At 42.5% G+C, this 18,354-nt stretch overlaps 1 protein-coding gene across 1 annotated transcript; it reads left to right on the forward strand.

The window, feature by feature from the left end:
• Positions 1-11,930: 11,930 nt before the first annotated feature.
• Positions 11,931-17,998, forward strand: vti1b (vesicle transport through interaction with t-SNAREs 1B). Its single transcript, XM_038966935.1, has 6 exons — positions 11,931-11,934; positions 14,152-14,210; positions 15,189-15,383; positions 15,816-15,989; positions 17,533-17,594; positions 17,752-17,998. Exons 1-6 carry the CDS (start codon positions 11,931-11,933, stop codon positions 17,843-17,845), a joined length of 588 nt encoding a protein of 195 aa, XP_038822863.1. The 3' UTR covers positions 17,846-17,998.
• The last annotated feature ends 356 nt before the right edge of the window (positions 17,999-18,354 follow it).

Consider the following 18,354-nt stretch of genomic DNA (forward strand, 5'->3'; position numbering starts at 1 on the left):
CGGTTTTAGTAATGTCTTAAAAACAAGACATACTAAAACCGCTCACTGTCGTAGCATAGGCTTTTTTTTTTGAAAAACTCCATAGTGACACTTCTGTAAGTCACTTGAGATAAGTGTCTTCAATATACTATTACGGTCCTATTTGTCTCTCACCATGGCCAGAGTGGGTCTGACGGTGCTCTCCAGATGAGAAACGATGTCCTGCAGCAGCCGAGGACCCAGGTTGAGCTGGTTTCTGTCCACCGGAGCTTTCAGACAGCGACATAACTTCTCCCTAGCAACGGTTAATTTCCCTGCCTTGAGGGAGGACATTCCCACGCCTGCACACACCACCTGGGTCCAGACCACTCTTAGTGGACACCTACAGACAGACAGACAGAGAGAGAGATGACCAGGTTAGGACTATACACTGTCATCTTAGTGGACACTACAGACAGACAGACAGACAGACAGAGACAGACGACCAGGTTAGGACTAATACACCTGTCTTAGTGGACACCGACAGACAGAAAGACCCAAGACAGAAAGACACACAGACACACAGACAGACAGACAGGCAGGCAGACAGACAGACAGACAGACAGACGACCAGGTTAGGACTAAAACACCTGTCTTAGTGGACACCACAGACAGCCGACAGACAGACAGACAGACAGACGACAGACAGACAGACAGACAGACAGACAGGACAGACGACGACAAGGTTAGTTATACACAGGGCACCAGTACTGAGTAATGATAACTAGGTTATATACACAGGTTACCAGTACTTGAGTCAATGAGTAATGATAACTAGGTTATGTACACAGGGTACCAGTACTGAGTCAATGAGTAATGATAACTAGGTTATATACACAGGGCACAAGTACTGAGTAATGATAACTAGGCTATATACACAGTGGTACCAGTACTGAGTAATGATAACTAGGTTATGTACACAGGGTACCAGTACTGAGGTCAATGAGTAATGATAACTAGGTTATATACACAGGGTACCAGTACTGAGTCATGATAACTAGGTTATATACACAGGGTACCAGTACTGAGTCATGATAACTAGGTTATATACACAGGGCACCAGTACTGAGTCATGATAACTAGGTTATATACACAGGGTACCAGTACTGAGTCATGATAACTAGGTTATATACACAGGGTACCAGTACTGAGTCATGATAACTAGGTTATATACACAGGGTACCAGTACTGAGTCATGATAACTAGGTTATATACACAGGGTACCAGTACTGAGTAATGATAACTAGGTTATATACACAGGGTACCAGTACTGAGTAATGATAACTAGGTTATATACACAGGGCACCAGTACTGAGTAATGATAACTAGGTTATATACACAGGGTACCAGTACTGAGTAATGATAACTAGGTTATATACACAAGGTACCAGTACTGAGTCAATGAGTAATGCTAACTAGGTTATATACACAGGGTACCAGTACTGAGTAATGATAACTAGGTTATATACACAGGGTACCAGTACTGAGTCAATGAGTAATGATAACTAGGCTATATACACAGGGTACCAGTACTGAGTCAATGAGTAATGATAACTTGGCTATATACACAGGGTACCAGTACTGAGTCAATGAGTAATGATAACTTGGCTATATACATAGGGTACCAGTACTGAGTCAATGAGTAATGATAACTAGGTTATATACACAGGGTACCAGTACTGAGTCAATGATAACTAGGTTATGTACACAGGGTACCAGTACTGAGTCAATGAGTAATGATAACTAGGCTATATACACAGGGCACCAGTACTGAGTAATGATAACTAGGCTATATACACGGGGTACCAGTACTGAGTAATGATAACTAGGTTATATACACAGGGCACCACTACTGAGTAATGATAACTAGGCTATATACACAGGGTACCAGTACTGAGTAATGATAACTAGGCTATATACACGGGGTACCAGTACTGAGTAATGATAACTAGGTTATATACACGGGGTACCAGTACTGAGTAATGATAACTAGGTTATATACACAGGGTACCAGTACTGAGTAATGATAACTAGGCTATATACACAGGGTACCAGTACTGAGTCATGATAACTAGGTTATATACACAGGGTACCAGTACTGAGTCATGATAACTAGGTTATATACACAGGGTACCAGTACTGAGTCATGATAACTAGGTTATATACACAGGGTACCAGTACTGAGTAATGATAACTAGGTTATATACACAGGGTACCAGTACTGAGTCATGATAACTAGGTTATATACACAGGGTACCAGTACTGAGTAATGATAACTAGGTTATATACACAGGGTACCAGTACTGAGTAATGATAACTAGGTTATATACACAGGGTACCAGTACTGAGTAATGATAACTAGGTTATATACAGGGTACCAGTACTGAGTAATGATAACTAGGTTATATACACAGGGCACCAGTACTGAGTAATGATAACTAGGTTATATACACAGGGTACCAGTACTGAGTCAATGAGTAATGATAACTAGGTTATATACACAGGGCACAAGTACTGAGTAATGATAACTAGGCTATATACACAGGGTACCAGTACTGAGTAATGATAACTAGGTTATGTACACAGGGTACCAGTACTGAGTCATGATAACTAGGTTATATACACAGGGTACCAGTACTGAGTCATGATAACTAGGTTATATACACAGGGTACCAGTACTGAGTCATGATAACTAGGTTATATACACAGGGTACCAGTACTGAGTCATGATAACTAGGTTATATACACAGGGTACCAGTACTGAGTCATGATAACTAGGTTATATACACGGGGTACCAGTACTGAGTAATGATAACTAGGTTATATACACGGGGTACCAGTACTGAGTAATGATAACTAGGTTATATACACGGGGTACCAGTACTGAGTAATGATAACTAGGTTATATACACGGGGTACCAGTACTGAGTAATGATAACTAGGTTATATACACAGGGTACCAGTACTGAGTAATGATAACTAGGTTATATACACGGGGTACCAGTACTGAGTCATGATAACTAGGTTATATACACAGGGCACCAGTACTGAGTCATGATAACTAGGTTATATACACAGGGCACCAGTACTGAGTCATGATAACTAGGTTATATACACAGGGTACCAGTACTGAGTCATGATAACTAGGTTATATACACAGGGTACCAGTACTGAGTCATGATAACTAGGTTATATACACAGGGTACCAGTACTGAGTCATGATAACTAGGTTATATACACAGGGTACCAGTACTGAGTCAATGAGTAATGATAACTAGGCTATATACACAGGGTACCAGTACTGAGTCAATGAGTAATGATAACTTGGCTATATACATAGGGTACCAGTACTGAGTCAATGATAACTAGGTTATGTACACAGGGTACCAGTACTGAGTCAATGAGTAATGATAACTAGGCTATATACACAGGGCACCAGTACTGAGTAATGATAACTAGGCTATATACACGGGGTACCAGTACTGAGTAATGATAACTAGGTTATATACACAGGGCACCAGTACTGAGTAATGATAACTAGGTTATATACACAGGGCACCAGTACTGAGTAATGATAACTAGGCTATATACACGGGGTACCAGTACTGAGTAATGATAACTAGGTTATATACACAGGGCACCAGTACTGAGTAATGATAACTTGGCTATATACACAGGGTACCAGTACTGAGTAATGATAACTAGGCTATATACACAGGGCACCAGTACTGAGTAATGATAACTAGGCTATATACACGGGGCACCAGTACTGAGTAATGATAACTAGGTTATATACACAGGGTACCAGTACTGAGTAATGATAACTAGGTTATATACACAGGGTACCAGTACTGAGTAATGATAACTAGGCTATATACACAGGGTACCAGTACTGAGTAATGATAACTAGGTTATATACACAGGGTACCAGTACTGAGTAATGATAACTAGGCTATACACACAGGGTACCAGTACTGAGTAATGATAACTAGGTTATGTACACAGGGTACCAGTACTGAGTCAATGAGTAATGATAACTAGGTTATATACACAGGGTACCAGTACTGAGTAACGATAACTAGGTTATGTACACAGGGTACCAGTACTGAGTCAATGATAACTAGGCTATGTACACAGGGTACCAGTACTGAGTCAATGAGTAATGATAACTAGGTTATATACACAGGGTACCAGTACTGAGTCAATGATAACTAGGTTATGTACACAGGGTACCAGTACTGAGTCAATGAGTAATGATAACTAGGCTATATACACAGGGCACCAGTACTGAGTAATGATAACTAGGCTATATACACGGGGTACCAGTACTGAGTAATGATAACTAGGTTATATACACAGGGTACCAGTACTGAGTAATGATAACTAGGTTATATACACAGGGTACCAGTACTGAGTAATGATAACTAGGTTATATACACAGGGTACCAGTACTGAGTAATGATAACTAGGTTATATACACAGGGCACCAGTACTGAGTAATGATAACTAGGTTATATACACAGGGTACCAGTACTGAGTAATGATAACTAGGTTATATACACAGGGTACCAGTACTGAGTAATGATAACTAGGTTATATACACAGGGTACCAGTACTGAGTAATGATAACTAGGTTATATACACAGGGTACCAGTACTGAGTAATGATAACTAGGTTATATACACAGGGTACCAGTACTGAGTAATGATAACTAGGTTATATACACAGGGCACCAGTACTGAGTAATGATAACTAGGTTATATACACAGGGTACCAGTACTGAGTCAATGAGTAATGATAACTAGGTTATGTACACAGGGTACCAGTACTGAGTCAATGAGTAATGATAACTAGGTTATATACACAGGGCACAAGTACTGAGTAATGATAACTAGGCTATATACACAGGGTACCAGTACTGAGTAATGATAACTAGGTTATGTACACAGGGTACCAGTACTGAGTCAATGAGTAATGATAACTAGGTTATATACACAGGGTACCAGTACTGAGTCATGATAACTAGGTTATATACACAGGGTACCAGTACTGAGTCATGATAACTAGGTTATATACACAGGGCACCAGTACTGAGTCATGATAACTAGGTTATATACACAGGGTACCAGTACTGAGTCATGATAACTAGGTTATATACACAGGGTACCAGTACTGAGTCATGATAACTAGGTTATATACACAGGGTACCAGTACTGAGTCATGATAACTAGGTTATATACACAGGGTACCAGTACTGAGTAATGATAACTAGGTTATATACACAGGGTACCAGTACTGAGTAATGATAACTAGGTTATATACACAGGGCACCAGTACTGAGTAATGATAACTAGGTTATATACACAGGGTACCAGTACTGAGTAATGATAACTAGGTTATATACACAAGGTACCAGTACTGAGTCAATGAGTAATGCTAACTAGGTTATATACACAGGGTACCAGTACTGAGTAATGATAACTAGGTTATATACACAGGGTACCAGTACTGAGTCAATGAGTAATGATAACTAGGCTATATACACAGGGTACCAGTACTGAGTCAATGAGTAATGATAACTTGGCTATATACACAGGGTACCAGTACTGAGTCAATGAGTAATGATAACTTGGCTATATACATAGGGTACCAGTACTGAGTAATGATAACTAGGTTATATACACAGGGTACCAGTACTGAGTCAATGATAACTAGGTTATGTACACAGGGTACCAGTACTGAGTCAATGAGTAATGATAACTAGGCTATATACACAGGGCACCAGTACTGAGTAATGATAACTAGGCTATATACACGGGGTACCAGTACTGAGTAATGATAACTAGGTTATATACACAGGGCACCACTACTGAGTAATGATAACTAGGCTATATACACAGGGTACCAGTACTGAGTAATGATAACTAGGCTATACACACAGGGTACCAGTACTGAGTAATGATAACTAGGTTATGTACACAGGGTACCAGTACTGAGTCATGATAACTAGGCTATATACACAGGGTACCAGTACTGAGTAATGATAACTAGGCTATACACACAGGGTACCAGTACTGAGTAATGATAACTAGGTTATGTACACAGGGTACCAGTACTGAGTCAATGAGTAATGATAACTAGGTTATATACACAGGGTACCAGTACTGAGTCAATGAGTAATGATAACTAGGTTATGTACACAGGGTACCAGTACTGAGTCAATGATAACTAGGCTATGTACACAGGGTACCAGTACTGAGTCAATGAGTAATGATAACTAGGTTATATACACAGGGTACCAGTACTGAGTAATGATAACTAGGTTATGTACACAGGGTACCAGTACTGAGTCAATGAGTAATGATAACTAGGTTATATACACAGGGTACCAGTACTGAGTCATGATAACTAGGTTATATACACAGGGTACCAGTACTGAGTCATGATAACTAGGTTATATACACAGGGCACCAGTACTGAGTCATGATAACTAGGTTATATACACAGGGTACCAGTACTGAGTAATGATAACTAGGTTATATACACAGGGTACCAGTACTGAGTAATGATAACTAGGTTATATACACAGGGCACCAGTACTGAGTAATGATAACTAGGTTATATACACAGGGTACCAGTACTGAGTAATGATAACTAGGTTATATACACAGGGTACCAGTACTGAGTAATGATAACTAGGTTATATACACAGGGTACCAGTACTGAGTAATGATAACTAGGTTATATACACAGGGCACCAGTACTGAGTAATGATAACTAGGTTATATACACAGGGTACCAGTACTGAGTAATGATAACTAGGTTATATACACAGGGTACCAGTACTGAGTAATGATAACTAGGTTATATACACAGGGTACCAGTACTGAGTAATGATAACTAGGTTATATACACAGGGTACCAGTACTGAGTCATGATAACTAGGTTATATACACAGGGTACCAGTACTGAGTAATGATAACTAGGTTATATACACAGGGTACCAGTACTGAGTAATGATAACTAGGTTATATACACGGGGTACCAGTACTGAGTAATGATAACTAGGTTATATACACGGGGTACCAGTACTGAGTAATGATAACTAGGTTATATACACAGGGTACCAGTACTGAGTAATGATAACTAGGTTATATACACAGGGCACCAGTACTGAGTCATGATAACTAGGTTATATACACAGGGCACCAGTACTGAGTCATGATAACTAGGTTATATACACAGGGTACCAGTACTGAGTCATGATAACTAGGTTATATACACAGGGTACCAGTACTGAGTCAATGAGTAATGATAACTAGGTTATGTACACAGGGTACCAGTACTGAGTCAATGAGTAATGATAACTAGGTTATATACACAGGGCACAAGTACTGAGTAATGATAACTAGGCTATATACACAGGGTACCAGTACTGAGTAATGATAACTAGGTTATGTACACAGGGTACCAGTACTGAGTCAATGAGTAATGATAACTAGGTTATATACACAGGGTACCAGTACTGAGTCATGATAACTAGGTTATATACACAGGGTACCAGTACTGAGTCATGATAACTAGGTTATATACACAGGGCACCAGTACTGAGTCATGATAACTAGGTTATATACACAGGGTACCAGTACTGAGTCATGATAACTAGGTTATATACACAGGGTACCAGTACTGAGTCATGATAACTAGGTTATATACACAGGGTACCAGTACTGAGTCATGATAACTAGGTTATATACACAGGGTACCAGTACTGAGTCATGATAACTAGGTTATATACACAGGGTACCAGTACTGAGTCATGATAACTAGGTTATATACACAGGGTACCAGTACTGAGTCATGATAACTAGGTTATATACACAGGGTACCAGTACTGAGTCATGATAACTAGGTTATGTACACAGGGTACCAGTACTGAGTCAATGAGTAATGATAACTAGGTTATATACACAGGGTACCAGTACTGAGTCATGATAACTAGGTTATATACACAGGGTACCAGTACTGAGTCATGATAACTAGGTTATATACACAGGGTACCAGTACTGAGTCATGATAACTAGGTTATATACACAGGGTACCAGTACTGAGTCATGATAACTAGGTTATATACACAGGGTACCAGTACTGAGTCATGATAACTAGGTTATATACACGGGGTACCAGTACTGAGTCATGATAACTAGGTTATATACACGGGGTACCAGTACTGAGTCATGATAACTAGGTTATATACACGGGGTACCAGTACTGAGTAATGATAACTAGGTTATATACACGGGGTACCAGTACTGAGTAATGATAACTAGGTTATATACACGGGGTACCAGTACTGAGTAATGATAACTAGGTTATATACACGGGGTACCAGTACTGAGTAATGATAACTAGGTTATATACACGGGGTACCAGTACTGAGTAATGATAACTAGGTTATATACACGGGGTACCAGTACTGAGTCATGATAACTAGGTTATATACACAGGGCACCAGTACTGAGTCATGATAACTAGGTTATATACACAGGGCACCAGTACTGAGTCATGATAACTAGGTTATATACACAGGGTACCAGTACTGAGTCATGATAACTAGGTTATATACACAGGGTACCAGTACTGAGTCAATGAGTAATGATAACTAGGTTATGTACACAGGGTACCAGTACTGAGTCAATGAGTAATGATAACTAGGTTATATACACAGGGCACAAGTACTGAGTAATGATAACTAGGCTATATATACAGGGTACCAGTACTGAGTCAATGAGTAATGATAACTTGGCTATATACATAGGGTACCAGTACTGAGTCAATGATAACTAGGTTATGTACACAGGGTACCAGTACTGAGTCAATGAGTAATGATAACTAGGCTATATACACAGGGCACCAGTACTGAGTAATGATAACTAGGCTATATACACGGGGTACCAGTACTGAGTAATGATAACTAGGTTATATACACAGGGCACCAATACTGAGTAATGATAACTAGGCTATATACACAGGGCACCAGTACTGAGTAATGATAACTAGGCTATATACACGGGGTACCAGTACTGAGTAATGATAACTAGGTTATATACACAGGGCACCAGTACTGAGTAATGATAACTTGGCTATATACACAGGGTACCAGTACTGAGTAATGATAACTAGGCTATATACACAGGGCACCAGTACTGAGTAATGATAACTAGGTTATATACACAGGGTACCAGTACTGAGTAATGATAACTAGGCTATATACACGGGGTACCAGTACTGAGTAATGATAACTAGGCTATATACACAGGGTACCAGTACTGAGTAATGATAACTAGGTTATATACACAGGGTACCAGTACTGAGTAATGATAACTAGGCTATACACACAGGGTACCAGTACTGAGTAATGATAACTAGGTTATGTACACAGGGTACCAGTACTGAGTCAATGAGTAATGATAACTAGGTTATATACACAGGGTACCAGTACTGAGTAATGATAACTAGGTTATGTACACAGGGTACCAGTACTGAGTCAATGATAACTAGGCTATGTACACAGGGTACCAGTACTGAGTCAATGAGTAATGATAACTAGGTTATATACACAGGGTACCAGTACTGAGTAATGATAACTAGGTTATATACACAGGGTACCAGTACTGAGTAATGATAACTAGGTTATATACACAGGGTACCAGTACTGAGTAATGATAACTAGGTTATATACACAGGGCACCAGTACTGAGTAATGATAACTAGGTTATATACACAGGGTACCAGTACTGAGTAATGATAACTAGGTTATATACACAGGGTCCCAGTACTGAGTAATGATAACTAGGTTATATACACAGGGTACCAGTACTGAGTAATGATAACTAGGTTATATACACAGGGTACCAGTACTGAGTAATGATAACTAGGTTATATACACAGGGTACCAGTACTGAGTCATGATAACTAGGCTATATACACAGGGTACCAGTACTGAGTCAATGAGTAATGATAACTAGGTTATATACACAGGGTACCAGTACTGAGTAATGATAACTAGGTTATATACACAGGGCACCAGTACTGAGTAATGATAACTAGGTTATATACACAGGGTACCAGTACTGAGTAATGATAACTAGGTTATATACACAGGGTCCCAGTACTGAGTAATGATAACTAGGTTATATACACAGGGTACCAGTACTGAGTAATGATAACTAGGTTATATACACAGGGTACCAGTACTGAGTAATGATAACTAGGTTATATACACAGGGTACCAGTACTGAGTCATGATAACTAGGCTATATACACAGGGTACCAGTACTGAGTCAATGAGTAATGATAACTAGGTTATATACACAGGGTACCAGTACTGAGTAATGATAACTAGGTTATATACACAGGGTACCAGTACTGCGTAATGATAACTAGGTTATATACACAGGGTACCAGTACTGAGTAATGATAACTAGGCTATATACACAGGGTACCAGTACTGAGTCAATGAGTAATGATAACTAGGTTATATACACAGGGTACCAGTACTGAGTCAATGAGTAATGATAACTAGGTTATGTACCAGTACTGAGTAATGATAACTAGGTTATATACACAGGGCACCAGTACTGAGTAATGATAACTAGGCTATATACACAGGGTACCAGTACTGAGTAATGATAACTAGGTTATGTACCAGTACTGAGTAATGATAACTAGGCTATATACACAGGGTACCAGTACTGAGTCAATGAGTAATGATAACTAGGTTATATACACAGTGTACCAGTACTGAGTCGATTTGCAGGGGTACGAGGTAATTGAGGTAGATATGTACATATAAACTATGAATAAAGTGACTAGTCAACAGATTAGGTAATAAAGTAGAAGTATTACATTGTAAATGTACTCTTAATCCGTCTGTCAGCATATTTCAAGACATGGCATATAAGGGGGGTTGAACAATACCTTTCTTGTCAACCATCTTTGAAAACTTAAACTGGAAATCAACCAATTCTCCATCGTTAACACAACGGGACAGTCAAATGCTTTATCTAAAATGTTGAAAAGTGCTCGGGGTGAAGGAAAGAGACAAAATGGTGTAGCTTGAGGCCGTGTGGCGGAGAGTTATGCGGGGCGCTGGAGATGAGGGTGTGAGCAGGTGGGGTCTGGCCAGGTGTGATGTCGTTGATGTTAAAAAGATAGACAGCAGTGTGTGATGGGTCAATGCAGATAGTCCAGGTATAGCTACTTGGTTAACTTCAGTCTTATGGCTTGGGGGTAGAAGCTGTTCAGGGTGCTGTTGGTTCCAGACTTGGTGCATCGGTACCGCTTGCCATGCGGTAGCAGAGAGAACAGTCTATGACTTGGGTGGCTGGAGTCTTTGACAATTTTTAGGGCCTTCCTCTGACACCGCCTGGTATAGAGGTCCCGGATGGCAGGGAGCTCAGCCCCAGTGATTACTGGGCCGTACACACTAGCTCTGAGCGCCTTGCGGTCGGATGCCGAGCAGTTGTCAAACCAAGACATTATGCAGCCAATCAAGATGCTGTCAACTGTAGAACTTTCTGAGGATCGGAGGACCCATGCCAAATATTTTCGGCCTCCTGAGGGGGACGAGGCGTTGTCGTGCCCTCTTCACGACTTTGTTGGTGTGTTTGGACCACGATAGATCCTTATTGATGTGGTCCGTCTCCACTACGGCTCTGTCGATCTCAACGGGGGCGTGCTCAGCCCTCCTTTTTCCTGTTGTCCACAATCCGGTCCTTTGTCTTGCTGACGTTGAGGGAGAGATGGCAGGTCTCTGACCTCCCTATAGGCTTTCATTGGTGATCAGGCCTACCATCGTTGTCATCAGCAAACTTAATGATGGTGTTTGAGTCGTGCTTGGCAACGAAGTCATGGGTGAACAGGGAGTACAGGAGGGGACTAAGCACGCACCCCTGAGGGGCCCCCTCATTTCATGGACCCAAGATCCATAGGTAAGGCTCTACGTTGCAAAAGGATTGTCCAATACGCACAATAGACTGAATAGTGAGGTGATGTCCTGCAAGTTCATGTCCTGCAATAAGAGCTACGACGCTAATATTTGTGTAAACTCTTCACAGCTATGATCTGTGAGTGTCACTGAGTAGACTGATACCTCATTTCATGGACCCAAGGTCCATAGATAAGGCTGTACATTGCAATATAATTATGCCCCCTTTGCAAATCTGAAGTCTATAAATCCACAGTGTGATTTCAACAGATTTTTTGGAATGGCAAGGAACTCTACACTGCCCTTTCCCACCTGGACAAAATTCTGTTCATTGACTACAGCTCAGCGTTCAACACCATAGTGCCCACGAAGCTCATCACTAAGCTAAGGACTCTGGGACTAAACACCTCCCTCTGCAACTGGATCCTAGACTTCCTGACGGGCCGCCCCCAGGTGGTGAGGGTAGGTAGCAACACATCAGCCACGCTGACCATCAACACTGGAGCCCCTCAGGGGTGTGTACTTAGTCCCCTCCTGTACTTCCTGTTCACCCATGACTTCGTGGCCAAGCACGACTCCAACACCATCATTAAGTTTGCTGATGACACAACAGTGGTAGGCCTGATCACCGACAATGATGAGACAGCCTATAGGGAGGAGGTCAGAGACCTGGCCGGTTGGTGCCAGAATAACAACCTATCCCTCAACGTAACCAACACTAAGGGGCTGTAGTGGAGCAGGTTGAGAGCTTCAAGTTCCTTGGTGTCCACATCACCAACAAACTATCATGGTCCAAACACACCAAGACAGTTGTGAAGAGGGCACGACAAAACCTTTTCCCCCTCAGGAGACTGAAAAGATTTGGCATGGGTCCCCAGATCTTCAAAAAGTTCTACAGCTGCACCATCGAGAGCATCCTGACCGGTTGCATCACTGCCTTTTATGGCAACTGCTTGGCATCTGATCGCAAGGCACTACAGAGGGTAGTGTGTACGGCCCCAGTACATCACCGGGGCCAAGCTTCCTGCCATCCAGGACCTATATAATAAGCGGTGTCATACAGCTCATAAAGTTGTCAGAGACTCCAGTTTTCTCTGCTACCGCATTGAGCGCCAAGTCTAGGATCAAAAGGCTCCTTAGCAGATTTTTTAAAAACCTTTTCTTCCCAGTTTCGTGGTTTCCAATTGGTAGTTACAGTCTTGTCTCATCGCTGCGACACCCGTACGGACTCGGGAGAGGCTAAGGCCGAGAGCCGTGCGTCCTCCGAAACACAACCCAACCAAGCCGCACTGCTTCTTGACAACGCCCACTTAACCCAGAAGCCAGCCGCACCAATGTGTCGGAGGAAACACTGTACACCTGGCGACTGTGTCAGCGTGCACTGTGCCCGGCCCGCCATAGGAGTCGCTAGTGCACGATTGGACAAGGACATCACTGCCGGCCAAACCTGCCTCTAATCTGGACGACGCTGGGCCAATTGTACGCCGCCCCATGGGTCTCCCGGTCGCGGCCGGCTGTGACAGAGCCTGGACTCGAACCCAGAATCTCTAGTGACACACTGTTACTTTTTATAATTTTTTAAACTTTAGTTTATTTGGTAAATATTCTCTTAACTCTTCTTGAACTGTACTGTTGGTTAAGGGCTTGTAAGTAAGCATTTCACGGTAAAGTCTACACTTGTTGTATTCAGCGCATGTGACAAATATAGTTTGATTTTGAAGGAAACAAAACACAAAGTGGATTTAAATTCTTTAAGGAAAACAGCCCTGACGTTGAAAACGAACATTATGTTGTAATCTACAGTCAGTTATGTTCCAAGACGTAGCAAAGTTTTAATTTTATTTTTATCATGGGAAAAAACATTGCGATACTAATATTGATCCAGCCCTACAACAATTGTGTCATGATTCCACTATTTTTATCCGTTTGCGTCAGTTTCAATGGGGGACTTTTATTTTGAAGGCTAACCGCTATTCCTCTAGTGTTGCTCAAGCTAGTGGTGTTAATGACACATTGGTGCCTAGGTATGCTTGCATATCATAATGAACATAGAAAATGTTTTCAAAGTAAACTGACAACAACCACTAACAATGCAGCTCAGCCTTTAAAAATAGAGTGAATACATTGGTGTTCCTGTTTTACAGAGGAGAAGAAGAGGTTGGTGCGAACCTTTGACGAAAGACATGGAGAAGCAGTGGAAGTGGTAAGTGGTACTGTGCCATTTTGTATTTTATTCTATATGTTCAAATGTATTTGTCGCAAATCTCATCTGTATCGATTTATAGCTAAACATTTCTAGCAGATTATTCTAAATGTCCACCGGCTGGCACTAGTGATCTGTAGTGAAACATAGTAAAACCTGATCGCTTGTGGTTAACTAATAAAACCTTTTGATCAGATGGAAATGCTACTGGCATGGAGTTGAAGGAATGAACTAGTACTACAATAACATGGGTTAACATTTCACAAGTGAACTGTTTTAATGAAGAATACTGAATTAATCCATATGAGATAGTGTTTTTTCTTCAGTACCCAACATCTCGTGTGTGTGTTTATATTTATATATATATATATATATATATATACTGAACAAAAATATACACGCAACATGTAAAGTGTTTCATGAGCTGAAATAAAAGATCACAGAAAATGTTCCAGATGCACAAAAAGCTTATTTCTCTCAAATGTTGTGAACAAATTAGTTTACATCCCTGTTAGTGAGCATTTTATCTTTTGCCAATTTGTCAGTACGTCCAACCGGGCCTCACAACCGCAGACCACGTGTAACCACGCCAACCCAGGACCTCCACATTAGGGCTTCTTCACCTGCGGGATCGTCCTGGCTGCACTCTTGCCTATTCATGTGAAATCCATAGACTAGGGCCTAATGAATTGATTAAAATTGACAGCAACAGCATTGGTTATAGCTGATTATCCAGACTTGTCAGATCATTAAATTGACTTTCCTTATATGAACTATAACTAGTTCAGATAACTAACTATTGCATGTTGCGTTTTATATGTTTGATATATATTTACACACACACACACACACACACACACACACACACACACACACACAACCATGCATCAGGTTGCAAAGGCCGGAGCAGAGGGCAGCTATAATGTCACTTTCAGAGGGGTGTGAAAATGACTCGTGTTTCTCCCGGTGGATCTCCAGCTGCAAGGGATGGAGCAGGAGTTGGTCGGTGTCCCCTCGTCCTACCGCAACACCATGTCCACCAAGCTGCGTCTGTACCGCAGAGACCTGGGGAAGCTCCAGAGAGAGGTGAAGAGCTCTGATCTGTCCTCCACCTCCTCTACCCGGCCAGCAGAGGGCGCCTACGGCATCTACTCCTCTCAGAACGAACACAGCGTGAGTCTCGACTGACTTACATTGATTGGTTCAAGGAGGGTAAAGTTGCCCCTAGAGTTGCTGATCTGGGGTCAGTTTAGCATTTTTTCCTAATAATGGTTAAGGTTTGAATTGGAGGAAGGGAAGCTGATCCTAGATCTGTACCTAGAGGGATCTTCACCCTGGAGCTGTTTACATACACCATCCATTCACCTTAGCCCTACAGTAGGATTAGTTTTGTCTCTTACAACTGGTAGTGGCAAAGACCATACAGCCCTGATATGTGGTGATGCTGTTGAGATATTAAAATACAAGACAACGTTCCTAAAAGGGACACAATAAAGTATATATTCAGAGCTACGTTCACCTGACAGATTATTGCAACTTTCTGTGCAGGTATTGATTGATTTTATTTATTAATTGAGGATTTATTATGATCTGTTTTCGTTTCAGACCCAGCTTCAGTCTCAGAGGGTCTTGCTGCTCCAGGGACACGAGCACTTGAACAACGCCAGTCAGAGTATAGAGAGGAGTCAGCGCATCGCCGCAGAGACAGACCAGATCGGCGTGGACATCATCGAGGAGCTGGGAGAGCAGAGAGAACAGCTGGACCGCACCAGAGACCGAGTGAGTGGGATTGGGGAGCTCTGGAGACATAAGGCTCTGAGTGGGAAGCTCTGGAGACATAAGGCTCTGAGTGGGAAGCTCTGGAGACATAAGGCTCTGAGTGGGAAGCTCTGGAGACATAAGGCTCTGAGTGGGAAGCTCTGGAGACATAAGGCTCTGAGTGGGAAGCTCTGGAGACATAAGGCTCTGAGTGGGAAGCTCTGGAGACATAAGGCTCTGAGTGGGAAGCTCTGGAGACAAGGCTCTGAGTGGGAAGCTCTGGAGACATAAGGCTCTGAGTGGGACTGGGAAGCTCTGGAGACATAAGGCTCTGAGTGGGGAGCTCTGGAGACATAAGGCTCTGAGTGGGGAGCTCTGGAGACATAAGGCTCTGAGTGGGAAGCTCTGGAGACATAAGGCTCTGAGTGGGACTGGGAAGCTCTGGAGACATAAGGCTCTGAGTGGGGAGCTCTGGAGACATAAGGCTCTGAGTGGGGAGCTCTGGAGACATAAGGCTCTGAGTGGGGAGCTCTGGAGACATAAGGCTCTGAGTGGGGAGCTCTGGAGACATAAGGCTCTGAGTGGGAAGCTCTGGAGACATAAGGCTCTGAGTGAGAAGCTCTGGAGACATAAGGCTCTGAGTGGGATTGGGAAGCTCTGGAGACATAAGGCTCTGAGTGGGATTGGGAAGCTCTGGAGACGTAAGGCTCTGAGTGGGAAGCTCTGGAGACGTAAGGCTCTGAGTGGGAAGCTCTGGAGACGTAAGGCTCTGAGTGGGAAGCTCTGGAGACGTAAGGCTCTGAGTGGGAAGCTCTGGAGACGTAAGGCTCTGAGTGGGAAGCTCAGGGGTTGTGGAAGGGTTCATATTCATGAAGCGTCTCCGTGTCGGAGTGCTGATCTAGTTCTACCTTCTAGATCAGAATGAGATGATATGGACAGATCTTAGATCAGAATGAGATGATATGGACAGATCCTAGATCAGAATGAGATGATATGGACAGATCCTAGATCAGAATGAGATGATATGGACAGATCCTAGATCAGAATGAGATGATATGGACAGATCCTAGATCAGAATGAGATGATATGGACAGATCCTAGATCAGAATGAGATGATATGGACAGATCTTAGATCAGAATGAGATGATATGGACAGATCCTAGATCAGAATGAGATGATATGGACAGATCTTAGATCAGAATGAGATGATATGGACAGATCCTAGATCAGAATGAGATGATATGGACAGATCCTAGATCAGAGAGAGATGATATGGACAGATCCTAGATCATAATGAGATGATATGGACAGATCTTAGATCATAATGAATGAGGGTATATGGACAGATCCTAGATCAAAATGAATGAGATGATATGGACAGATCCTAGATCATAATGAATGAGGGTATATGGACAGATCCTAGATCAGAATGAGATGATATGGACAGATCCTAGATCAGAATGAGGGTATATGGACAGATCCTAGATCAGAGAGAGAGTTCTCGACAAGTTGTTGAATTCTGATGACCTCTTGTTGTCTTTCCTTGTTGTGTTCCACCTGTTAGCTCGTCAACACTGGGGAGAACCTCAGCCGGAGCAGGAAGATCCTACGAGCCATGTCTCGCCGGTGAGTCCCGTCAGCTGTGCTGTCTTGTCAGATGGGTCACCCCTGACAGCGCTGTTACACTATGGCCCATGTCTTCATGTTAATGTAAAGAGGCCTTTTTGTTGAATCTGTCCTCTTGTCATTGAGTTGCTGTGTGTGTCTGTCCTTCCTCTTTTAGACTGATGACCAACAAGCTGTTGTTATCTGTCATCATTCTGATGGAGCTGGTCATACTGGGTGCAGTCGTCTACCTCAAGTTTTTCCGCAAGTAGTAGACCCGCTTGACGCGTCAACAAGCAATACAGGTCGCAGCCAGCGCTCAGCAAAGCTCTCTTCTCCCTGTCCTCTCCGCTCTCTTTTCTGTCCTTTCTCATGTCCTGTCCTCTCTCTCTCTCCCCTTGTCCTCCCCTCTCTCTTCTCTCCTCTCCCCTGTCCTCTCCCCTGTCCTCTCTCCCCTGTCCTCTCTCCTCTCCCCTCTCTCTCTCTCCCCTTGTCCTCTCTTCTCTCCTCTCCCCTGTCCTCTCTCCCCTGTCCTCTCCCCTCTCTCTCTCTCTCTCCCCTTGTCCTCCCCTCTCTCTTCTCTCCTCTTCTCTGTCCTCTCTCCCCTGTCCTCTCTCCTCTCCCCTCTCTTTCTCTCCCCTTGTCCTCCCCTCTCTCTTCTCTCCTCTTCTCTGTCCTCTCTCCCCTGTCCTCTCTCCTCTCCCCTCTCTTTCTCTCCCCTTGTCCTCCCCTCTCTCTTCTCTCCTCTCCCCTGTCCTCTCCTCTCCCCTCTCTCTCTCTC

Source organism: Salvelinus namaycush, chromosome 28 (assembly GCF_016432855.1).
Source record: "Salvelinus namaycush isolate Seneca chromosome 28, SaNama_1.0, whole genome shotgun sequence".
NCBI lineage: Eukaryota > Metazoa > Chordata > Actinopteri > Salmoniformes > Salmonidae > Salvelinus > Salvelinus namaycush.